A 23,267-nucleotide genomic window follows, 5' to 3' on the forward strand; every position below is an offset into this window, starting at 1 on the left:
AATTTTGGCTCTGCGTCCAACAAGAAAAATCGAAAAGAAGCATGTCTTTCACCAAAAGTGACATCCCCACACGTGGCTATTCGTCTGGAATCGTGACGCGTCAGCACTGAGCCGTTGGTAAAATGCCAGCCACGAGAGTATGTAGTGCACATGGCACGGAAAGGCAACATGTTTGGATGCGTCTTTTTCGTACTTGGAGTCGATCGACCTAATCTACATCAGGCACGGGCAGGCCCTGATATAGCTTCATTCTTCTACCAAGCTTTTCCATGGCTTCCATAGCCTTTTCTTCTCTCAACTTGCGTGACTCTTCATCAGTGACGAGCACAAAGTCGTATGTGATTAGTTTGTCGCCTTCCTTGACGCCGTATTCTTTCGCCTGTTCGGCAGATACGGTACCCAGGTCAATTAGAAGAGACTCTTTTACTCCAAAGACTGCGTCCGACGTCTCGTATGGATCCCCACGCAGATAGAGAGCGCTACAATATGGTCAGTGTACTATTCGTAGGTGAGGCCATGATGACAAGATAACGTACGTGATCAGGTTGTCGTAACCGGCCTTTTCGAACATGAAATGCATGTGGCTAGGGCGGTAAGGATGACGTTTGAGCTTCTTCAGAAGTTGTCCGACAGGCCCATCGTGAGGAATCGGATATGGGACTGGCACAATGGCCTTGAACCAAAAGATACCCTCGTTGTCACTCTTCATGACCGCTCGTCCATCGGGACCGTCTCTTTCTGCGTACTGGACATCATAAAAGCCCTTGCTGTCCGTCTCCCAGATATCGATCTTGACGTCGTCAATCGGCTTGCCTGTGGTGTCCTTGACTGTGCACAAGACCAAACATGGTTCGCCGTCGGGGTCGTGAGAGATGCTACCGCCATTTCCTTCGAGTTGGGCCTCGTGAGTGTGAAAGGGGCCTAGAACGGTGCCTTCTGTGCTGGCAGCGGGTTTAGGGTGATCAATGCTGTCGACCAGTAGGGAAAGGCCAATGACATCGGAAAGCAAGATGAACTCTTGCCTCACGTCGCTGCTGATCTGGCCGACCTTGGTCAAGAACTGAATGGCCGTCATCCACTCGTTTGTGCTGAGTCGTGTCTCGCGAGCAAAGTCGTGAACGTGAGTGACAAGTCGTTCGAGTAGATACTTCATGCGTGGGTCGTCGCATTGTGAGTTGATCATGTGTACATTCTCGGTTATGTTGTCGATAGTCAGGTCCTTGAGCGGAGGGACGTTGACCTGTGACGGATCCATGGTTGCTGTGGGTTTACTATACGGTAACGAGTAGTAAGACGAAGAAGAAGATGTAGGAAGGTATGAACGAGTGGCCAATAATAAGAAGGATGATTTGCAAGAAGGCCATCACCACTCCAAGCCCCGCAATCATGACAGGCGTCCGTCCCCACAGCACGGAGCTGCTGTTCGGCAAAGACATAGTCCGAGTACATTTTGCTTAGCAGCATGTATCCGACAGTATGAGCCTAATACGAAGACATCAGGATGACTTTGGTCTTGACAAGAACCAAGAGGCTCAGCCGGCGTAGACTCTACGATAGGTCATGACTTGAGCGCCATTGTGAGCAGCCGGAGGCAAGCAGAACCTGACTCCCCGGCGAGCTTCAGTGGACCGAGCATGGTAGACAAGGAACAAGTCGACGAGTCGCAATCACTTGGATGAGCGTCAGAGACATGTCTTCGTGCCACCGAATGATGGTTAGCAAGAGCAGCTGGCGCAATGCAAGCCACAGCTGTGAGCTGTGAAGGATTGGTGCTGATGATGCGAGCGACATGTGGAGAAGCGTCCAAGCTTTTTGTTTACATTTTCGCAAACACACAGGTGCTTTTTGAGAAGAATTGAAACCAACCAAGCACTCACAATGGCAAGCCCTCTGTCGCCGCTTGGCTCACAGCAGATCAACTCTCGTACACCTGCAACGCTCGTGCGCGAAGACAAAATGAAGACCAACGGTATTGCTGGTACTCCTTGCAGAACATCGACGCCAGCCAAACAAACAAACGAAGAAAGCGTCATCAACTGGGACGACGAAGAAGCTGGAAGTTCACCTTTCGTCGCTGAAGCCGAGAGTCGCATGGCCAGCAACAAATTCGACCAAGCGCAGATCGATCCCGAAGTCGATGCCATTTTCGAAGACCCATCAGACCCATCCGAGACTCAGTTCTTCGAGACCAACGACAACAAGGCTTCACTCTTGAAACGCTCTACTATCCTCGACAAGGAGAACGCTTTCGATCCTGACTTCGAGCTCGAAGACGTCCAGGCAAACGCCGAGAAGATGCACAAGACACCCGAGAGGGCCTCTACACCCGAACCCACGAGGAAATCCATGTCGCCCTTGAAAGCCAGATCGACTGTCAAGAAGAGACGTAGCAGTACCTTTGAAGAAGACACGGTCACAATGCCACCGCCCTCGACAAGAAAGACATTGCGCTTCAACTCTCCCATCAAGAGCAAGTCGCCTGTGAAGCAGCTCGACTTTGCTTCAGAGACACCTCTCCCTCGCAGTCGCGAAGCATCCGTCGAGAAAGTCGACGAGAACATCGATGACTCGATCATGATCCACGACGTTGACGAAACTGGCGTCGACGATACCTGCTTCAGCACTTTCTCGGCCGTCCCAGACATGACCATGTTCGCCAAATTGGGTGATCGCAAGAGCCCTCTCAAGCAGTCCATCGTAAGTTCTGGCCACACCCTCGATCTGACTTGACTGACATCTGCCCCAGCAACAGACACCACAAAGCGAGCAAGCAACACCGAAACCTGCTCGAAGACGTGCTTCCGACGAGCGATCTCCCTCTCCTACCCCCCGCCGACCCAGAACTCCTGGCACCGCTCAATCGAACACAACCAACCTCATTGATTTCACCCAGCAGATCGAACGCTTTGCGCATGCTTCAGGTCGCCCCGATGTCCAACAGACTCCATCTCGGCGTTCACCACAGAAGTCCTCCACAGAGCCCAACTTACTCTCATACCTCAACCAACAACGCTCACCGAACAAGGGCGCCAGGATGAGCACCCCGGCAAAGTCTACCAGTCTGCTTAACCTGCTCGACTTTGAGCTACCACCTGCACCGACTCCTCGCTCTATCCCTACAATCACCGTGCGCGAACTCGAATCCATGAAGTCGCAATATCAATCGCAAATCTCGTCTCTCAAGGCTACCCTCTCTGGTAGAGAAGCCGAAGTCGACTCCTTGAAGAAGGCTGTAGGAGATGCTGAGAGACGCGTCGGGGAGGCCCTCGAGAACCTGCGTGAAGAGAAGGGCCAGCGTGAGCAGATTGAACACGAGAAGAATCAATGGGAACAACGTGGAGTCGAGTTCGAACAACTACTCCAGAATGTGCGAGAGGAGGTCATGCGCAGCGACGAGGAGAAGGAGTCCTTGATCCGTCGTGCAGAAGAGAGCGCCCGTCAGACCGAGAAGCAACAGAGTCGTGCAGACGAGGCAGAGTCCAAAGTTCTCGATCTCGAAGCTCAACTCGCAACCGCCCGTGCCGCTATCCCTAAGAACGATGGATCAGGCAACATGATTGACGAAGCACAAATCCAGACTTTGGTCCAGCAACAGATCGACGCGAAGGTCGAAGCAGTGTCCCGCGAGCTCCACGCTGTCTACAAGAAGAAGCACGAGACCAAGGTCGCGACACTCAAGAAGTCCTACGAAGCACGCGGCGAGAAGAAATGTGCCGAACTTCAAGCACGCCTTGATGAGTTGGCCAAACAGAATGAAGAGCTGTCTTCTGCTGTAAACAACAATGTCGAGTCATCCATGATGTTCACAGCTGAAGACCGCAGAGTCATGGAAGAAGCAAACTCGACCATCGAGGAACAACGCGCCCAGCTCGCAGGCCTCGATCGCCAACTCCAAGTCATGCGTGACGAACAAGCAGACTTGATCCATGAACTTGAGAAGGAGCGTGTCGAGAAGGGAGAATTGGTTGCTGCTGTGGATGAAATGCTCATGCTGCAACATTCTGCTCCCGAGGGCAACACTGCAGCCATCGAAGACTTCAGACGCAGTATCAGTCGCCCTGCGCCTCCACCACATGCCAGTATTCCTACTTTCAGAGAACCTCCTGCTGCTGCACCTGCTCCTGTTCAGAGCAGGATCGGTAGAGGTATGCCCAGACCCTCAGGTATATCCAAGAGCAAGATGATGAGCAATATTGAACGTATGGGTGGCGCTCCTAAGCATTGAGACCTTGTTCGCCTCTGCTCGATTCCCTTCTTCATGTCTTTGATGTCTGGTTTCGTGTTTTTTCTTCTAGTCAGTCACAGCTTCTTTGGGAGGGGGGTTTCTGGGTGTGCACTGGATGAGTGCAACGTTCTTTCTTGTTTCCTTCCATCATCATAACGAGTGTCCCATGGACAGTGCGGCATTGTCGGGGTCTCTATATCTTTCTCTCTTTCTTTCTCTCTTTCTTGGTGTTGTATCTTTTACCTACGAACCACAAATTGTGTATCCTTCGAAACTCTATCTCTCCTTGACTACCTCACTTTCTGAAAATCACCTTGCCTTGTCACAGATTGTGTAGCACTGTGATGGTGCTCATGAGATGCCATATTCAAACCACAACTTTCACAGGCACGAGCGCACACACCTCCTAGGTCACTGACCATATTTCCGAGCTTCGAGTAGACCTACTCCCAAAGCGAAAGCAATCCTGCAAGTGCACAGCTCAAATTTCGAAGCACCACCATCTACGAAAGACTACGACTTTGACTTGTTCCTCCTAGGCATTTGACCAATTCCACTGCCTTTTCCACTCACAGCTCCCATCGAAAAAGCCTTGAAAGCGTGCATGAATAATTCTTATCCTGCCTCGTCAATGTTGAGATCACGGCAAGGATTCAGTTCGGTCATGGACGCCGTTATCGCTGCTGCCTTCACGTATCCGCATTGAGATGTGTAGCGAGAAGTGCGGTGGAAGTACCAGACCACTCGACCCGAGCAATGTAGGACACGATGGAAGATATTATGAAAAGAGAGAAAGGCAGATTTACTTGCTTAAATTGGGGGGGGTGTCATACGACATTCTCTATGATTGGATTTGTTTCGTTGCCAACAGTGTATGCTTTTTGTATGGATATATATTGTATATTTCAAATGCTTTTGCAGAAAAAAGGTCGAGTCAAGAAAAGGAGTTGTACTACGTAATTCGTGGACACCTTACGGCCGTGGGTGAGAATTGGAATACTTGATGTTGGATCTGCAAAGATCTGGACGACAGATTCACACGTTTGGGAAAGTGGAGTTGGACTGTTGGAGATGTTGGAAGTTTCTTGTTACGATGTTGAGGTAGAGTTGTAAGACGTTTTTTGTAGATCTTTTGCAGCAGGTCATGCTCTACTGTATCAATGTTGTCATGTGATGATATATCGATCAGGAGCCGGGATGATGCAAGATTGGTGAAAGAGCAAAAACTATGCTTTGTTTCGCTATATCTATTGTACCAAAATCTCCATCTATGCAAATGCAAATTCATTAAAATTCATTACCGTCTCTGATTGTTTCTTCTTCTTCTCTTCCTCACGAAGAAGAACTGCATTGTGCAGGGTACTGTCTTTGAGTGATGTGATCGGGACCGACGACACCAGCCTTGAACAAATTGTCAAGTCCCCAAGCACCGGGTCCGGTGTAGCTCCACAAGAACCAGCCGGTGGAATACTCTTCAAAGACGTCCAATTGAGCCTCCATGAACTTTCTGGTTGCGGCGACGAGATTGCTGTTCCACTGGGAAGGGTCGAGTTGGGCGGAACATTGGCAGCCATCGGTGGAGCAGGAGGATCCGGCTGTCACGACACCGGCGGCATCGACACAGATGTTGGTCTGGTCGCTGAATTCGCCAACGAGGACAGGGGTCTGGTCGGAGTCGGGGAGAAATTGAGTCGATGGGTAGTTGCAAACGGTGGCGATGTGCTGGTCTTGTGTCATACCAGAGGTGTCACCACCTTGGTTCTGGTATAGGTGGACATCCAAGACGAAGTTCTCGGCTACAGCGTTGTATTGTTGTGCAATGGGCACCCAAGCTTTGGCTCCCATAAAGGCATCGTGCATGACTAACTTCAAGTCTGGATTGGTGATGTGAGTACGCATGGCCTTTACAGTGTCGACAGCCCAGGACTGGGCAGAGCGAGCACTGGTCTCATCCCACACGATAGGTTCATTAACAAGCTCCAAACCCCAGACAACATCGCTCCAAGATGAAGTACCATACTTGGCTGCCATGGTCTCGAGAACGGCCGTGGAGGCGAGCAGGTTATCTTGGTTCTCAGCCCAGTCGGCATTACCCTTGTGACCAGAGTTGTCAAAGCCGTTCTGAGAACCAGGTAGACCGTGCATGCAGATCAACGCTTGTATGTTGTACTTGCGAGCCCAGCCCAATGCTCGTTCAAGATATGCATCTGCACCGGAGATGTATGGACTGCCGGTATTGTTGAAGGCCCAGAACCCAATTGGGATGCGCACACTATAATGTTCCAGAACCGTTAGCAAAAGATGTCATACAGTTTGTGCCTCGCCGGTAAGGCTGACAAGGGTCTAGCGAGGCGTCGAAAACGGCTTCAGGTGGAACGTACGTATTGAGGCCCCATGCGGCAATCTGTGCCATGTCTGCTTCGTTGAACCAAGACGCCCAATGCGACTGCAGCTTCGACTCTGCACCGTCGGTCTGGTCGAACGTCCATTGATCAGGAGCATTGGTGCCTTCGACGAGTTCCCAATTCATCCAAGGCTCGACGACAAGCCAGCCGCCGATGTTGACACCTCTGATCGGGTCTCCATCTGCAGTATCGCATGAATCGCGGGTTTCCAATGCAATGTCGCTGTTTCGTCTAGACACGATCTCCGTAGTTTCGCTGTTGCGTCGAGAAATGATTTCTGGAGTCTCGCTGCCGCGTCGAGAGAAGACTTCCGGTGTTTCACTACCGCGTCGAGATATGGGTGCTGTATGATCGCTCATAGGAAGACCTTGAACCAGCAAGGTCGAAGACGCGAGCAAAGAAAGAAGAGGGGTGAAAGAAAACATTATGATAATGGAAGAAAAATGCTCAAACAATACTTCTCGACAAAAGATGCCAGGCCCGCAGCTTTCTTTTGTAAAAGTACCAAGGCGTTATCTGCTCAACGAGACGTTCTTGCGATGGCTGGCGGAATTCTTATACCTTCATATACCATAGCTGAAGGCATGCAATTACACAGCTTACCTTCGGCACCGCTTTGCAGAATCGATAGCATCGTGGAAAATGAACGGGATACCGTTGAAGGATTGCCCGAAACAGAGGACATCGTTGATAGCCCAGCCGCACAACGCACACGTGCAAAAAGCTTGTCAAACAATCTGAGTCAAAGGCTGGGGGATTCTGTGAGAATATCGGAGGTTTCAGTAGGAGAACCGCTCCGGAGTAAGCCTCATGAGGTAGGAGGAGGTGCTAAAGAAGCGAGTGCGGTTGGAAATTCCTTGCGTTGATGAGATTCCAGTCGTCCGGGAACCCTTACATGTCTCAGTCGTGGCCTTGTTTTATCGATATGGCAAAGGTCAATACAACCAAACTCGTTCTGTCAGCTCTCACCGAACGAAGATTGCCACAGTCGTTGTTCAGGACACTGGTTCTGCATGTGGAAGTTGCGATTCGCGTTCTGCCAGTGAGCTGAGAAGAAGCCACGAAATTTGTTGTTGTTGTGGTTGTTCTGAACTGTGTGTTGCGATTGTTGAGGACATCGTGGACATCCATCGAGAACGTTGTCGACCACACAGTCGGCCAAATGCGAAATTCGGAGCAAGTATTCGGCCCGTGCACACAATTTTCCAGACACCGTGAGTGGCATTTCCAATCAAGAGCGAGGCGAGTCCATACAGCAGCAACCAGTTCCTGAATGGCTTCATTGTTTAGAGCTACTAGACCCTTTGGAATAATCTCAAGGATCACTGCCCCTGCTCGCCTCGGAGTTGTATCATCATCAAATCAAACTGCTTCCTTTTCATCAACCATGGCTTCCAAGGCAAACGACCACTACCTGACGCTTTCCTGCCCGGATAAGCCTGGCATCGTGCACGCTGTTACTGGACTTCTGGCCAAGCATGAGCTGAACATTCTTGACTTGCAACAATTTAGTGACCCAACTTCGGAAAAGTTCTTCATGCGTGTTCACTTTGGCCATGCTGCCGATACCGAACACTTGAAGCCTTCCTTGGCCGAATTGGCCGAGTCAATGAAGATGGACTACAACATCCGCCCTGTCTCTGCTAAGCCCCGTGTTTTGATCATGGTCTCCAAGATTGGCCACTGTCTGAATGATCTACTCTTCCGTCAAAAGAACAAGCAACTGCAAGTCGAGATTCCTCTCATCGTCTCAAACCATCCCGACTTCGAGCCCTTGGCCCAGAACTACAACATCCCCTTCCACCACCTTCCCGTCAACAAGGATACCAAGCTGGAACAGGAGAAGCAGATTCTGGATCTCGTCAAGGAAAACAACATTGATCTCATTGTTCTGGCTCGCTACATGCAAGTCTTGACTCCTGGTCTCTGCTCAGCCATGTCCGGCAAAATCATCAACATTCACCACAGTTTCTTGCCCTCCTTCAAGGGTGCTAAGCCTTACCATCAAGCTTACGAGCGCGGTGTTAAGATTACTGGTGCTACTGCTCACTTCGTCACTGCCGATCTTGATGAGGGTCCTATCATCGAGCAAAGAATCGCTCGTGTCAACCACGCCATGTCGCCCAAGGACCTTGTTGAGGAGGGATCCAACGTCGAAGCTCAAGTATTGGCTGCTGCCGTCAAGTGGTGGTCGGAGGAGAAGGTCTTCCTCAACGGCACCAAGACTGTGGTCTTCAACTAAAAATTCGCTTCTCGTGTATGACTAGTTCAATTCGAATATAAAGGCAGCATCATGGTTATAGAGCAAGGATGTATGGCAATCTAGATGTCTACTGGGAGACTATCTGTATGGGTCAGATAAATATGTCATCAATTTTACTGTTACTACTGGACACTTGCACAATATCTTTCAGCCTCTTCGGATGTCTCGAGCCAAGATCCACTTCTGATAAACCAAATCACATGTTCCCGAGCAGTAGCATGGCAGGGACCGGATTGACTCGTTTTGCGCGCAAAGTCTACCACAAGCTAGCGCTAGAGATGCTTACAACGGAATGCGACACAGAGGAACAGGATGTCCTCCGATGTGGTCACGGACAGTATCATGTGGTATATGAGCTGTCTTTCATCTCTGGTATCAGCCAGCGATCACTTCTCCAAGACGTGGCTGTGAGTATGCAGCTGTCGAACATAAATTCTCTTCATGATCAGATGCTGGATTATCGTGGACCGGAAGGAGCTCCTTCGGTGTCATAGCTTCTTCCTTCAGACAGGGTGGTGACGTCGAAGCAAACAGCCCCGCAGCCAGTCTGGCTGGCGTTTTTCCTCTCCAAAAATTTCCACCAAAAGTCGATCATCTTCCTCTCAATCACCCAACACAAAGTCAATCCCAAATCTAATCACCGTCAATATGTCCGGCGCTATCCCCACCAGCACCTCCGTCACCGAGTCGGCCGTCATCAACGGTATGTTGGACTGTGTGAAGTGCTTGTCGCAAGTTCGCAATGGCTAACGAACGCTCAACCAGCCCCTCTCTCCCACGTCTGGCACTTCATCAAGCTCCAGGACTTCAACAAGTTCTGGTCTGCTCTCGACAAGGCCGAATACTCCAAGGGCACCTCTGAGGAGACCGACATTGTCAAGTGGCAGTTCAAGGATGGCACCGTCATCGAGGTCAAGCAGGAGGAGCACTCTTCCCTCAACCACTACATCACCTACTCTGTCATCACCGCCAACCCCGCCCTGAGCTACACCTCCGTTGTCAGCACCATCCGCTGCTACGCCGTCACCTCTGGCGAGAACGAGAACAGCACCTTTGTCCAGTGGACTGGCAACTTCTCCTCTGACGCCGATGCTGGTATGTCCTGTCTCTCATTTCTTACCGACCCAGCCACTAACATACTCCAGGTGTCATTGAGGACGCCAAGTTCAAGCGCCGTGAGGCCCTCGCCGACCTCGCCAAGGCTGCCAAGAAGATGTAAAGGAAGAGAACAGAGTCTACAAGCTATTTGTTGCAGAAGATCAGAGACAATAGGCATGACATTCATGATTATGACGAGCATGGAGAGTGGGCGGCCGTGCTTGAGGCGCCGTTTCTGACACAATCCCATTGCACGTAGAACAAGAAAGACAAAAGACGACTTTCACAACACCATTCCTATCCTTGCCAGAATGACCACAGAGCTGATGACTGTGAACTCCGAACCGGGATTTGCTTACGGTGTTTGCAAGGCGAAGATTATGGATACCGTTGAGGGGACACCCATCCACCTCGGGCAAGCTTGCCCCGCTTGTTTGCCCACCATGAACCTTGATCAGTATCCAGTCATCAATTGACTCACATATTCTCTTTCTCTTCTTTTCACAAATACATATATAAGGATCTCATGACTGTTTCCTTACCTCTGACTCTTCCATAACACAACAATCAGGACGCTAACCACCTCAATCCAACATGCCCAAGAAGCTCAAGCTCGCGGTGTCACAGTCCAGGACACTGGATACCCTCCAACAAACCCTCGACGCTCTGGCAACCACAACTCGCAAAGCAGCCTCTGAATCCGTAGATCTGGTTCTTTTCCCCGAAGCCTATCTAGGAGGCTATCCACGCACGTGCGACTTTGGAGCTTCAGTCGGAGCTCGTGCACCCCACGGCCGCGACCAGTTTCTAGAATACTTCCACGCCGCCGTCGATCTAGGAGATACGCCACTTGGAGCCGGAGATGACTGGATAGATCGTAAACTCCCTGCTGCAAAAGGCAGAGAGTATCGTGGCGATGGCACGAGAGAGTTTCTGGAAAAGATCGCTCGTGAAACTGGCGTTTTCATCGTCACTGGACTCGTCGAACGCAGTGGAGGAAGTCTATACTGTGGTGTCGTGTACATATGTCCTCGGCAAGGTTGTATAGGCAAAAGACGGAAAGTCATGCCAACAGGCTCCGAACGCTTAGTCTGGGCCCAAGGCCAACCCTCGTCTCTCCGCGCCGTCGTCACCGAAATACGCGGTGTAAAACTCTGTCTTGCTGCTGCTATTTGCTGGGAAAACTACATGCCGCTGTTGAGGTATTCGTTGTACAGTCAGAATGTAAATTTATATCTTGCTCCTACGGCGGATGCGAGGGATACTTGGGAGCCGTTGATGAGGACGGTGGCGGCGGAGAGTAGGGCGTTCGTGTTGAGCGCCAATCAGTGCGTTAGGAAGAGTCATCTTCCAGCTTGGATCTCTGTGGGTAAAAAGGTCGAGGAACCGAGGATCCTTGCTAGGTCTTCGATTTCCTCTTCCACTTCGCCTTCTCGTCGTAGAAAGTCTGTTGTTATGGAAGGGGGCAATGAGCTTGTTCTTCCTGATCCTTCTAATGGCAGTAACAACACCACTTCTGCCATTGCTGAGGAAGATCCATCTGACGAGTTCGTCTGCCGTGGAGGTTCTTGCATCATTGATCCTCTTGGTAACGTCCTTGCCGGCAGCCTTTGGGAAGTCGAAGATGGGTTCATGGCTGTGGAAGCAGATTTTGAAGACTGTGAGAGAGGTCGATTGGACATGGATGTTGCAGGATCTTACTCAAGAAACGATGCTTTCCATCTGACTGTCGATGGACTGGATCTGAACCCGCCTCCGGTCTAAGGATGCTGATATGCAAAAACCACTGTGCATTGCCACAGCTCAGTTTTCGGGCGACAGCCATGTTCGCGAGATAAGCAAGGGTTATCTTAGAGAAGAGGCAGGTGGTAGGCGTGGTCAATGAAATAAAACAGCTACTCCTTCTTGCAAGTCCATCACGATAAGCTCAAGCGTCACTGAATACAGTCACAATACACTTCGAAAAGGTAATTGCGAACTCGGAGAAATCATTCGCTGATATGGCGAAGCATCTGATCTGCAACAACAGGGTTCATACCATTAACACATCTATACATGAGCACCACCGAAACCTCTGCTCCATGAGATCAATCGGGGAATTGTGGGCCTCTCATTCGCTAGGCAGAAGATGTACGGTAGGACATGAGACGTTCTTCACATCTTACATGTCGTAGGCAATAGAGATAGGAAAGGACGTAACATAGTTGCCGAGCAGCCATGGAGTCTGTCGAGTTAGAGTCTCGATACAAGAAGAGGGTATTCAAGATGATAAGAGATAGACAGGACGAAGGAGCAACGCCTTTGAACTACTGAGTCTTGGGGTATCCTTTGAATGAAATCAGTGTAAGGAGAATTTTTGCTTGTCTTGACAGTGAGAAGATATCGCTTTCGTTCACTTCTACAATGATCTACGGAAAGGCATATGTGATTACTCAATTGAGAGGATCCACAACGAAAGAATCACGAGACAACGTGTTTCTGTAGCACTACATCTTGTAGAAAGTATACTGCCTTGAGATAGCTACAGAATTTATATGCTTGAGCATACTGAGGAAGCAATATGCATCCATGTATAAGTTTGCTTGCACAAGCAAGGTGGTCGGAAAGTACCTGATTTATTGGAAGCGAATGTTCTGTGCTTCCAGCGGTGAAACAAACAGACTCCCTGGGAGCGATTGCTCGATGCTCGGAAGCAGCCTTTACGGCTTCACAGCGGTGAATGATGATAAGATTTTGACCTGGCTTGAGGCTTTCTTGGATTCCAGATCGGAAGCGGACCGACAGTTGGACCTGCAGACCGAGCCTAGATAAGACCTAAACTAACGCGTAACATAGCGCAGGAACGTTTCGCGGCAAGTATATAAGTGCCTGGGAGTGGTGAATTGCAAAAAAAAAGGAGTAAGGGCAGAAATGTAAAGAATTGTGGAGGGAATGTTTGTGTGGGGAGAGAGGTCCGCTGTGGAGCGTCATCTCTTCTGATTTGCGCGAGCCGCTCGGATGAGCTAGAAAAGCGTGAGAACATTCTGCTATGCTTTGCCCGGACGGCAGTGAGCAGTAGTTTTGAGGTTCAGATACGAAAGACAGAGCATCGGTGTGGTACGGTGACGATGTTTGATGGGAGGCCGAGTTTCACGAGCAGAGCATTGACGGCCAACATTAGTCAAGGACCAGAGCTACGCCGTTGGCTTTGTTGTGAGAAACGGGCAATCAGGGATGGTGTATCGTGCACCTTGGAAGCATGGTAAATAGTTGCAAGCATGGTCGCCTCTGTATGTCTGCAGTTTAAAACAACCTGCACGCCTACCTGGAGCTTTACTGTCGCGTGATTGCACTTTGCAAAGGAAGGAAGTCATTTATCAGCAGTCATCTGGCATCGATTCGCCCAAGTCCCATACAGCTAGCGTGCTTTGGCCCGTAATCAGCAATCCAGACAATCAAGGTAGATTTTAATGCCTCACTGAGAGATCTTCTCCAGCAGCAGCGCTCGACGCGCCATATCGACAGACATACGACAGAATCATGGCTCCCAAGGACGAACAGCACTCGTCGCAAGAGTCCAACTGGGGCGAGACATCGCAGAGCTCCCTCACCGCCCTACATGCATCAACACAGAGTCTACGAGAAGAGAGCGCCTCTGCTTCTCACCGCCCATCATCACGCGCCGAATCTTTTGTTGCGCCCGAAGATGTTCGCGCACAAAGCTACAATCCCTCATCCAAGTCGGATGCCAACAAGAAGAGGCCCGGGCCTACGAATTATGGTAAGTCGCTACAAGATGCTGTTGCCTGCTCCCCGGATGATGAATACTGACGGCAACAGGATCCATGGCATCCCACACAAGGCCCTCGTTGAATTCTCCTCAAGTGTCAAGTCGTGGCACTCCCAAGAAACCTCCGCTCGGAAAGCGCACTCTCTCAACCGGTCCCAAGCGTGGTCAGGAGTTCTCGGTCGACGATGCCCAAGATGAGGTTCAACAAGACAAGGCTTCGTCCTCTTCCAGCCATGTCCTAAATCGCAAGGCATCCACTCTTCGCAGACGACCAACAGCACAACCACCACAACTAGCAAGAGTTGAATCGGATGAACGAGAAGATAGCCCACCACCTAGGCCTCGAACTGCTGAGTCCAGGCAACCCGACTCGGACGATACCGAAGTCACTTTGCGTCCGGAAGAAGAGGAGGAAGATGCTGTCTCCGCAAATGACCGAGAAGAAGAAGAGGAAGGTGAAGAAGACGAAGACGACGATGCTGATCTTAGCGACGCTGAGAGCTTCACCCTCAAGGACAGGCAAGAGGCCATCAACGAAACACATCCTTTCGGTATCCGTATCTGGAAGCCCGCTTTGTACAAGAAGAGTCGTTCGGTCCAGGTCACGGCCGAAGGTGACATCCATCAGACTCCTGGTCATCATGTTAGTTTCGGCCTTTTGTTCTTCAACGTCCTCTGGACTCTGGTCTTCGGATGGTGGCTCGCATTACTCTGTGCTGTCGGTGCCCTGCTTTGCTTTGCTCTACGCTTTACTCCTGGCTGTCACGAATACGGCTACGTGCTATGGCAGCTCGCTGGATACATCTTCTACCCCTTTGGCAAGTATGTCATGCTCGAGCACGATGAAGCCTACATGGAGGAAGATTCTGGCGAAGGACGCAGTATCTCAGAGTATGAGAGATGGCAGACTGGTGACCTGGAAGAAGGCCGTTTGTTCTTCGGTCCCACTGACATCAACCGTTCCTTGATCGGTCGTAGAAGAGACAGTGTCGACACTACTCCCGACGAGACTGACAGCTTGCTCGGCCGCCCTGGTAGACGCTCTAGTGGAGATAAGCAGGAGACCAAGAAGAGATTGTTCGGTCGTGGAAAGTGGACTGTCGGAAGAATCATCTTCTTCGCCGTCTTCTGGGGCTTCATTACGCCCTCGCTCTGGTTCATTTCAGGTCTCTGCTGGTTCCTCGTATTCACCATTCCTATGGGCAAGGTCACACTTCTCTTGCACCATCACTTGAGGAGACATCCTCTAGCTCTATCTTTCCACTCGGACACTCATGACGCGAATCGTGGATCGAGCGAAACTTCTTCTAGTGTTCTCCTCTGCACATATCGTGCTGTGGGTAGCAGATACTGGAAGTACACTATCGATGGTACTAACATCTTCCTTATCAATCTCTTGAGCATGGTAGCCTTCGCCATCTTCGACTTCTATGTCTTGAGAGAGTATCTGGAGGTCGAGGCTTTTATTGCTTCGTCTGGCTTCATCTTTGTTCTTGGACTTTTCTCTATCATTCCTCTGGCCTACTTCATCGGCCAGGCTGTTGCTTCCATCTCGGCACAATCTTCTATGGGTGTTGGCGCTACTATCAACGCCTTCTTCTCTACCGTTGTCGAGGTCTTCCTGTACTGTGTTGCACTCAATCAAGGTAAAGCTCAACTGGTCGAAGGAAGTATCATTGGTAGTATCTTTGCTGGTATCCTTTTCCTTCCGGGCATATCAATGTGCTTTGGTGCAATCAAGCGCAAGACTCAACGCTTCAATGTCAGATCTGCAGGTGTCACATCGACTATGCTGCTCTTTGCAGTTATTGGATCGTTCAGTCCCACCTTGTTCTACCAAAACTACGGCAGTCATGAGCTTGTCTGTCACCAGTGCTTTGGCTCGGACGTGTCAAACGGAGACAGAGACTGTAGACGATGCTACTTCAACCAAGTCCCTGCTCTCAACGATCGCTTCTTTACGGAGGCAGTCCGCCCGTATATCTGGTTTGCCGCTTTCTTCCTGTTCCTGTCGTACCTCATCGGTCTCCTCTTCACGCTTCGTACTCATGCAGCTGTCATCTGGAATATCGAACTCGATGAGAAGAAGCTGGATAAATTGGAGCACCAAGCCCTGCACGTCGAAGCTAGACACGGTAGCATCCCTGATACCATTGTCGTCAATCCTCATGCGCACATGAGTCGTAACAGCACCATGGGCACGATCGGAACGCTTTCACGCGGTAATATCCAAGAGTCACAGTTGTACAAGCGTATTCTCGGTCAATCATTGAAGCAAGCTGGTTTCGGCAGCTCAGCACCTAGCGAGCAGCACTCACCCGACAAGACCTCAGCACCTACTCTTGGAGGCCCAACACACCTTGTACCGCCCAAGTCCAGCGAAGAAGATGGTGACAAGATCCATCAGCGCAAATTGCGTATCCCTGGCCTTTCCGCAGAAGACAACACCGCTCTGGTCCGCCAAGTCGCAGAGATGGCGGCGACTGCAGCCACTGTTGCCGCTCGTGATGCAACTCGTGCTCCTCACAAGGCTCAACGAATGGCCTCCACCAGCGCCGGCAGTGTCAAACATCACGGCTCCATCTCCTCATCCACCGGCCCCTCCGTCCCAGCAACAAAAGGCGCCGCCACCCCCGACGAAGTCGGAGAAGTCCATGGTGAAGTGCACGAAGCCCCTGCCCATGAATCCGGCGGCCACGATGCTCCAAACTGGAGTCGCACAAAGAGTGCTGTCATCCTACTCACAGCCACCATCGCTTACGCCGTCATCGCCGAAATTCTAGTCGACACTGTAGATTCCGTACTCGAACACATTGACATTGACGAAAAATTCCTCGGCATCACCCTCTTCGCCCTCGTGCCCAACACGACCGAATTCCTCAACGCAATCTCCTTTGCCATGAACGGCAACATTGCTTTGTCCATGGAAATCGGCTCCGCCTATGCATTACAAGTCATGCTTCTCCAAGTCCCCGCTTTGGTCTTGTATTCAGGTTTTTGGCAACAATGGATGGAACCCGATCAAGTGGCTTCTCACACGTTTAATCTCATCTTCCCACAATGGGACATGTGTACCATTATCCTGGGAGTCTTCTTGATGGGGTGGGTTGTTGGAGAGGGTAAGAGTAATTACTTCAAGGGGAGTATTTTGATCTTGGCGTATGTTACTATACTCATTGGATTTTGGTTTAGTAGTTGGAGTAGTGATGATGTGAGTTTTTTTTTTTCCAAACCTATCTATCATGAGTTTTTTTCACTGACGAGAGTATAGGGGGTTATGGGAGTTAATCGCTTCGACACACTTGCACTTGGAGACAAGATTGAGACGTTCAAGACGATTGGAAAAGCTACTCGAGGACAGGCTTTTGGTTGAAAGATTGTCTTTTGTCACCCATCTTTTCTTACTCTAATCATCAGAAGCACCTCCTCCCCCCCAACTCTGCACCTCTACTTGTAATAATGTTTTTGAAAAGACAAATTTCTAAGTCTTTCTTCACGGCATCGGGCATTGGCGTTGCTTGTTTGTTTTGGCCTTTGCGAATCATTGCATCAAGGAGCTGTGTTTTTGGATATACAAGATAATAAACATGTTTAGTAATGAGGTTTATCACATTATTGCTTTCAAATCAGTATATTTCGTCCTTATGGGGCAGAGATTAGGGGTTTTAGGAACGGAATGCATCTGCGTAGATAGATGGAGAAGCTGTGTCATGTCGGTGTGGTGCATGTTATATTCCTGATATTTTATGGTTTTTTCGTTGTTGCAAGAAGTGTCAGGGTCTACTCCTTCCCACTCGTCGGTCTCTTGACAGCAAACTGTCTAGTCACCCAATTGGGACCATGTTCCTGATACTCTTGCCTCGTAATCAAGACATTCTTCAACAAATCTTGATCACTAGCTAATCGACAACCTCCCTGCCATGTCGATGTGATAGGATCCTCGGCTCTCCTAACCCTTACAACCATATCTTCCGGTGCCAACATCCTCACCCCTCTCTCCACTCTTTCCACAAAGCCTGGTATCAAAGTGTTTCCACCGACGAGTAAAATGTTGGCTAGCATGGGTTGCCAGAGTAATTCTGGTAGCACTCCCAAACTTTGCATCAAGATTTCTGCAATGCCGGATTGTGGCATTGCGATGTCTGAGGGTGTAAAGAGCATTTCTGGGACGACGAAACGTTCGTTGGCGAGGGGGAAGACTTCTTCTCGTGTGCTGAGGGGGTCGTCTGGTTGGCGGACGCCTAGACGTTCCATTTTTGCTTTGTACGAGGCATCGTGGGGGCGTGTGAAGCCGCGATGATGGCGTTCATAATCAGGCAGTACGTAGTCGACTACAATGCTAGGATCCTTCCTTTTCGCGGCGTCTAGGTCGGCAGGGAAGTCGGAGGATAGGTAGCAGGCGTCTTCTTTGATTTGGGAGACAATGTGGGGTTCGTCGATGAGGGAGAAATGGCGTAGGGAGATGAGTTCGGCGAGGTAATTGGAGAGGTGCTTTCCACCGATGTCTAAGCGACGGACAGCCGAGTGGATGGGTCGACCTGCCAGTAAAGGGGTGACTGTTGTGTGACTGTGTCCGCTGTCTACCACGAGGAGCGCATCGGCTGGTTGGACGTGTTCGGCATGTGCGGCGGGAGGATCACCGAACAAGGATCTTGTATCAGTGTAGGCATTCAACGAAGAGGCAACGGTACGATAGACGGCAGCAAAGTCAAAGTGCTCAAAGACGATTTGATCCAGGTTCATAGTAAGCTGTAATGGAGCATTTGGTTGTTCGGTGATGATCAGATTGGTGTCGCTCGAGTCGCATTGGAGGTGTTGAAGCTCGTTGTCCAGGATAGCAACTTCAGCAGGCCAGTTGACGACATAGCCCTTCTGGACAGGCCGGCGAAAGGTCATCTCGCCATAGTCGACGCATTGCGACAGCTGGGAACCGACATAGGTCTTGTTGTCGCGAGACTTGGCGATGCAATTAGGCGCAACATGGCAATTGTTGTTGTTGCCATCAGATTCGGCGTATCCAGCTTTGAGAGACCATGCGCCGACGTCGACGACGAGGGTTGGCGACATTTAGAGAGAGATTTAGTCCATGTTGGTGTTGACGGTGACGAGAGCGGGCGGGCAACCGAAGGCTCAAGAAGTTCAAACTCTCACAGCTTGGCGACTTTCCAGATAAATTGTTCAACTTGTCGCATTCCTCACTCATCACCACATCACACAGCTATGGCCGCCTCACAGACTCTCATAGACCTTGCTCAGACGCAGCGTGCTCTGGTTGCCCAATATCTCACCTCCCTCGCTCCAAACGCCGACAACGACTCTACAAGCCAACTTCCACCAAACCCGCCAAATCCATTGCATGTTCTCCGTGACAGTGCCACCCTCCTCAAGGCCCATACCACCAAGCTCGCTCTCCTCCTGATCAACAAGCCCTTTACTCCCACCGCTGTCACCACCGTCCTCCGCGATGCCACTCAGACCTGTTTACCCGCCATGATGAGCGCTGTAGAGCTCTGTCGCCCTGACATCTGGGGCGTCTTCTTGCACCATCAGGTTGTTGCAAAGGTCCGCACTGTCATGCGCGAGATGGTCTCTTTCCTGGAAGAAGTCCTCGATGTTGCTAGACAAGTGGATACCGCAAACCACTCCAAAGATACCCTTGCTTCTACTGGTGTGCTCTGGGAAGCCTGTGATGCTTTAGTTCAGTTGGACAGTACTGGAATCGCTGGTCTGGCTGTCTTGAAAGCTCAAGAGTTGCGAGACACCATCAACGACGCTATCGAAGAGCTCAAAGAGTGGGAAGAAGGGGACGGAGACGACGACGACGAAGACGATGATGATGAGGACGATGACGACGCAGACTCTACCACCAGCGACGATAAGGAAGAAAGAGACGACCAGGACGAGTTTGACGACATGTTCTCCGCCGCAAACAGACTTCCCAAGGACCGTACAGATCTGAAAGAACGTCTACAAACCGCCGCCGACAAGCTGAAAAAGATACAATTCCTCTATGCCGCAATCACAAAACGCAGACTCAAGACGTTTACACCGGATATCGCTGCCAGAAAGGTCAACATCCTCACTCTGGACAAGCTCATGCATCTGCTCAAGGAACTGCCCGAATCCGTCGATGATCTTGCAAACGCCTTTTACGAACTCGACGCCGATCAAGTCGACACCATCCTCGCCAGCTGTGTCGCCAACGCATGCTCAGCAGCTGACCTCCTAAAAACTGATTGGAACGGCAAAGACGACGAATTCACAGCATGGGTCACAAAGTGGACTTCAATCGTCAAATAAAAACAAAAAAGTTGAAAGTTTGAAAGTAATATTATTCACCAAAGTACACCACCGCTCGAAAGTTAAAAGTATGCCAGACCCCTTGGGTATCGTAAAAAGAGGCCGATTGCTATGTTTTCCACACCTCAGCACGTGTGCTGTTTCTTCCACTTCTATTGTACTACTTTTACTGTATTTCTTCTTTACAGAATGAAAGCAAGAGCACCGGCACCGACGGCCATGATGCTGGCACCGAATTGAACGGCACCGCCGGTCGAAGTGGCACTGGCAACAGCGCTGGAAGTGGAGCTGGCAACAGAAGAAGCAGCCTTGGTAGCAGAGCTCGACACGGAAGAAGCAGCAGAGCTAGCAGAGCCAGAGGCCGAGGACCCAGTGCTGGCGAGAAGGGCAGCGCAACGAGTCTTTGCGAGCGACTGGATGGTCTGGAGGTCTTCGGCTGAGCAGTCTGAGTTCTGGAGAAGGCAGGTGGTTCCGGCGGAGAGGAAGGCCTTGGAGCCGGTTGTGCAGAGGCAGACGGGATCGTCGGCTGAGCAGCCGGATCCGCTGACGGCGTCTTGAATGCAGGTGAGCTGGTGGAAGGCTCGTCAGTCTGATGATCATGATGTCTCAATCAAATGTGGGAGGAACGTACGCCGCACTGGGGAACACCCTCGGTCAAGCTGACGGAAGTCGAAGTGGCGGCAGCAGCAGAGGTAGTTGCGGCGGCCATGGCACCAGCAGCGAAGATGGCAAGAGAAGTGTAGACACGGAGCTGCATATTGAAGGTGTTTGTGTGGTTGTTGTTATTGCCGTTTGGGTATAGAGGGGAAGAAGAGGATTATAGAGAGCGTGTTATTGAATGTTGACTGTGATAAAAGAGCGAATGTAATGGTGAATTGGAAACAGAATAGCCATCAAGCAAAGGAAGAAGGTGCAAAGGCCCTTATATCCTGTCGTGAAACCTCAAAACACCCGTGTCTGGTGTCTCCACTACCATGGCTTTCCTTTCCCTCTTTCTGGCCATTGAGAATTTAGAAACAAGATTTACTCCACTGGAAAAGTGCTCACGCTTTCCTCGATACGTTTTCCATGCATTCTCCTTTTGGGTTTGGGTTCTTTTTAAGATCCGTCTGCTGAAACAGCACTTGCGACCCATGAGTCGAGTGTTGACTCTGTTAGCTTCAAACGCCCTTTGCCGAATCAACAGTAACACTGTGCATCAGCATGCTCAGCACTTGTCTACTTTGGTTTCACTCTGCTTTTCCTAATCCACTGTGCAATCAACTTGCCATTTGCTCCGCTCGTTCGGAATGATGAAGCCTCTGAACAATGGAGGCTGCATATGCGTTGTTCTTCTTTCGGCCAGTCACTGACTGATCATTGCTCATCTCAAAAAACGCTTTGGGCAGAGTCGACACTCGATAGTCGATGTGAGCAACAGTGCTTCCTCACCTCCGGGCACTTGTTCCTGGAATTCATTGGCGTTGCAAATCATCTTTCTTTAGCCTCAACATCCGATTTACACATCTCCAAAGTCTAATCATTTAACTTGCCTTGCTTGTCTTTTCCCTGACTCTACAACCAGCATGTCAAGTGCCTCTTGGTCTTCTCCGCGGATTGCCATCTTGAGCTATTCTCTCACTCACTCCACATCTGCAATCCTGAGCATCTGAGCTTTCGGATGACTGGTCCCCACTGAGGCTGATCTTGAGTATCCCCGGTCCGATGTTCGTTTATCGATCATCCATCTCTGCACTCTATCTGGACTGATGACTACTACTCATCTTGTGGGGCAGAGCGACCATTTCGGCAATAGATACATACACCTGCAGACGACGGTGCTAAGCAACATTTTCTGGAAATAGCAATGGCCTTCGCCGTTGCGATGCATCCCACGCGAGAAGGGTTCATCTTTTTCTCGGCAAATCTTCAACTTTCCACTCTCAACGTTGGTGCAGTTGTGGACTTTGTGCTTGCGCTATCAACTTCGCCTTCAGCACCACAAAGGTCCAGATTGGATTAGCTGTGACATGACTCTGTGTTAACGGTTCACTTGTGGATCTGGGCGGACGAGTGCGGATGAGAGTCCGCCCAATTGAGGTGAGGAAAATGGTCGGATGGGTGTCCGTCTATCTTTGCCATGACTCGAGAGCAGTGATCTTAATTTGGGGATCAAGGCTCGTGGTCCTCGGCCATGCATGTTTGGCTCTGACGCTTCTCCGATTTACCTACCTTCCTGCCGGACCAATGGCTACACTTTCTTTGTGAGTCAATACACTCTGCAATGGTTGCTGGTACGATCATGATGGACATCTCAACTATGGCCCTCAGATTCGGCGATAGCTTATGCCACCTTACATTCCAGGTGCTCTAAGCTATAACTCCCATTCTGCAGATATCCATGAGGTGGTCATCACGCAATTCTGATCAATTGCTACTTCTATCGCATGAAGGCCTCCACAGAAGGACATCACGGCAAGTCATCTCACTCACGGTGCTGTCTCCTGTGACAATAACAATTCAGTCACTGCTTTCAGATCTCGACCAGGACTCTCACATGGTAACCACGTACTCGTCTCAGACGATGATCATATTCACAGGATTAGAAACTAAAAAGCCACTTCCGATGGTCTTTCAAGCTCGTTACTGGGATATCACGCTGGCATCATGACTTGGTCTGCAAGTTCTCCAAGACGAGCTATAGGGCGTATGGTACAAAGCTTGCTCATCGATAAGTCGCGAGTATACAGCACCTCTGAATTTAGCAAGGTCCAGCGTCAAATCTTACAATCGAGCTGTTCTCGCTCTCATCACCATTGTTCTCGACAACACTCTCTCCGCTAGGCTCCGGCTTGGTGTCCCACAATCAAGATATGACAAATCTTCGTTGTTGTCTCTGCCGCCCCCTGAGATTCGCCTTGTGGTCTATAGGCTTGCAAACTGACGGTTACGATTCCTAGGATACCATTTGAAGGGGGGGGGGGGGGGGGGACGCTTGTCAAAGTGCGCAATCATCGTCCTTTTCCTAAATACTGACAAACCTCGGAAAAAAAAAAGAAACATCTACATCATCGAGAGTGTCACACAATTTATCCAAAAGGTGCACCCATTCCTAGCCACAAATTCCCCGATCTAAAAGCTATTTCAGAGAAAGTCGAAAAGGGGTGTTTCTCTCTCATAAAGTTGTAGAGAAACAAAAATAAATGGAAAAAGAAGGGTGTGTACGTC

At 50.2% G+C, this 23,267-nt stretch overlaps 11 protein-coding genes across 11 annotated transcripts; 7 read left to right on the forward strand and 4 right to left on the reverse strand.

The window, feature by feature from the left end:
* Positions 1-208: 208 nt before the first annotated feature.
* AUEXF2481DRAFT_63518 (uncharacterized protein) lies at positions 209-1,255 on the reverse strand (the record flags this gene model as incomplete). The annotated part of the gene is made up of 2 exons (XM_013490500.1): positions 209-479; positions 537-1,255. The coding sequence occupies 2 exons, from the start codon at positions 1,253-1,255 to the stop codon at positions 209-211; spliced, it is 990 nt and encodes a 329-aa protein (XP_013345954.1).
* Positions 1,256-1,878: 623 nt separating this feature from the next.
* Positions 1,879-4,225, forward strand: AUEXF2481DRAFT_3376 (uncharacterized protein; the record flags this gene model as incomplete). The annotated part of the gene is made up of 2 exons (XM_013490285.1): positions 1,879-2,697; positions 2,747-4,225. 2 exons carry the CDS (start codon positions 1,879-1,881, stop codon positions 4,223-4,225), a joined length of 2,298 nt encoding a protein of 765 aa, XP_013345739.1.
* Positions 4,226-5,557: 1,332 nt separating this feature from the next.
* AUEXF2481DRAFT_27816 (glycoside hydrolase family 5 protein) lies at positions 5,558-7,055 on the reverse strand (the record flags this gene model as incomplete). Its single annotated transcript, XM_013490375.1, has 2 exons — positions 5,558-6,497; positions 6,607-7,055. The coding sequence occupies 2 exons, from the start codon at positions 7,053-7,055 to the stop codon at positions 5,558-5,560; spliced, it is 1,389 nt and encodes a 462-aa protein (XP_013345829.1).
* A 795-nt stretch (positions 7,056-7,850) lies between these two features.
* Positions 7,851-9,206, forward strand: AUEXF2481DRAFT_38095 (uncharacterized protein). Its single transcript, XM_013490470.1, has one exon. It carries the CDS (start codon positions 8,018-8,020, stop codon positions 8,870-8,872), a length of 855 nt encoding a protein of 284 aa, XP_013345924.1. The 5' UTR covers positions 7,851-8,017; the 3' UTR covers positions 8,873-9,206.
* Positions 9,207-9,541: 335 nt separating this feature from the next.
* AUEXF2481DRAFT_3379 (uncharacterized protein) lies at positions 9,542-10,112 on the forward strand (the record flags this gene model as incomplete). Its single annotated transcript, XM_013490286.1, has 3 exons — positions 9,542-9,596; positions 9,659-9,988; positions 10,039-10,112. The coding sequence occupies 3 exons, from the start codon at positions 9,542-9,544 to the stop codon at positions 10,110-10,112; spliced, it is 459 nt and encodes a 152-aa protein (XP_013345740.1).
* A 473-nt stretch (positions 10,113-10,585) lies between these two features.
* Positions 10,586-11,755, forward strand: AUEXF2481DRAFT_3380 (uncharacterized protein; the record flags this gene model as incomplete). The annotated part of the gene is made up of 1 exon (XM_013490287.1): positions 10,586-11,755. One exon carries the CDS (start codon positions 10,586-10,588, stop codon positions 11,753-11,755), a length of 1,170 nt encoding a protein of 389 aa, XP_013345741.1.
* A 2,060-nt stretch (positions 11,756-13,815) lies between these two features.
* Positions 13,816-17,133, forward strand: AUEXF2481DRAFT_63600 (uncharacterized protein; the record flags this gene model as incomplete). The annotated part of the gene is made up of 2 exons (XM_013490503.1): positions 13,816-16,971; positions 17,032-17,133. 2 exons carry the CDS (start codon positions 13,816-13,818, stop codon positions 17,131-17,133), a joined length of 3,258 nt encoding a protein of 1,085 aa, XP_013345957.1.
* A 407-nt stretch (positions 17,134-17,540) lies between these two features.
* AUEXF2481DRAFT_3382 (uncharacterized protein) lies at positions 17,541-18,827 on the reverse strand (the record flags this gene model as incomplete). The annotated part of the gene is made up of 1 exon (XM_013490288.1): positions 17,541-18,827. One exon carries the CDS (start codon positions 18,825-18,827, stop codon positions 17,541-17,543), a length of 1,287 nt encoding a protein of 428 aa, XP_013345742.1.
* Positions 18,828-18,980: 153 nt separating this feature from the next.
* Positions 18,981-20,060, forward strand: AUEXF2481DRAFT_3383 (uncharacterized protein; the record flags this gene model as incomplete). The annotated part of the gene is made up of 1 exon (XM_013490289.1): positions 18,981-20,060. The coding sequence occupies one exon, from the start codon at positions 18,981-18,983 to the stop codon at positions 20,058-20,060; it is 1,080 nt and encodes a 359-aa protein (XP_013345743.1).
* A 182-nt stretch (positions 20,061-20,242) lies between these two features.
* Positions 20,243-20,817, reverse strand: AUEXF2481DRAFT_27823 (uncharacterized protein; the record flags this gene model as incomplete). Its single annotated transcript, XM_013490376.1, has 2 exons — positions 20,243-20,629; positions 20,692-20,817. 2 exons carry the CDS (start codon positions 20,815-20,817, stop codon positions 20,243-20,245), a joined length of 513 nt encoding a protein of 170 aa, XP_013345830.1.
* A 1,169-nt stretch (positions 20,818-21,986) lies between these two features.
* On the forward strand, positions 21,987-22,902 carry AUEXF2481DRAFT_38099 (uncharacterized protein). Its single transcript, XM_013490471.1, has one exon. It carries the CDS (start codon positions 22,441-22,443, stop codon positions 22,708-22,710), a length of 270 nt encoding a protein of 89 aa, XP_013345925.1. The 5' UTR covers positions 21,987-22,440; the 3' UTR covers positions 22,711-22,902.
* The last annotated feature ends 365 nt before the right edge of the window (positions 22,903-23,267 follow it).

The sequence above is a fragment of the Aureobasidium subglaciale genome (assembly GCF_000721755.1).
Source record: "Aureobasidium subglaciale EXF-2481 unplaced genomic scaffold scaffold_5, whole genome shotgun sequence".
NCBI classification, from domain to species: Eukaryota; Fungi; Ascomycota; class Dothideomycetes; order Dothideales; family Saccotheciaceae; genus Aureobasidium; species Aureobasidium subglaciale.

Coding starts and splice junctions, on each gene's coding strand:
- AUEXF2481DRAFT_38095 (XM_013490470.1), top strand. CDS start 8,018: ATGGCTTCCAAGGCAAACGACCACTACCTGACGCTTTCCTGCCCGGAT.
- AUEXF2481DRAFT_38099 (XM_013490471.1), top strand. CDS start 22,441: ATGAGGTGGTCATCACGCAATTCTGATCAATTGCTACTTCTATCGCAT.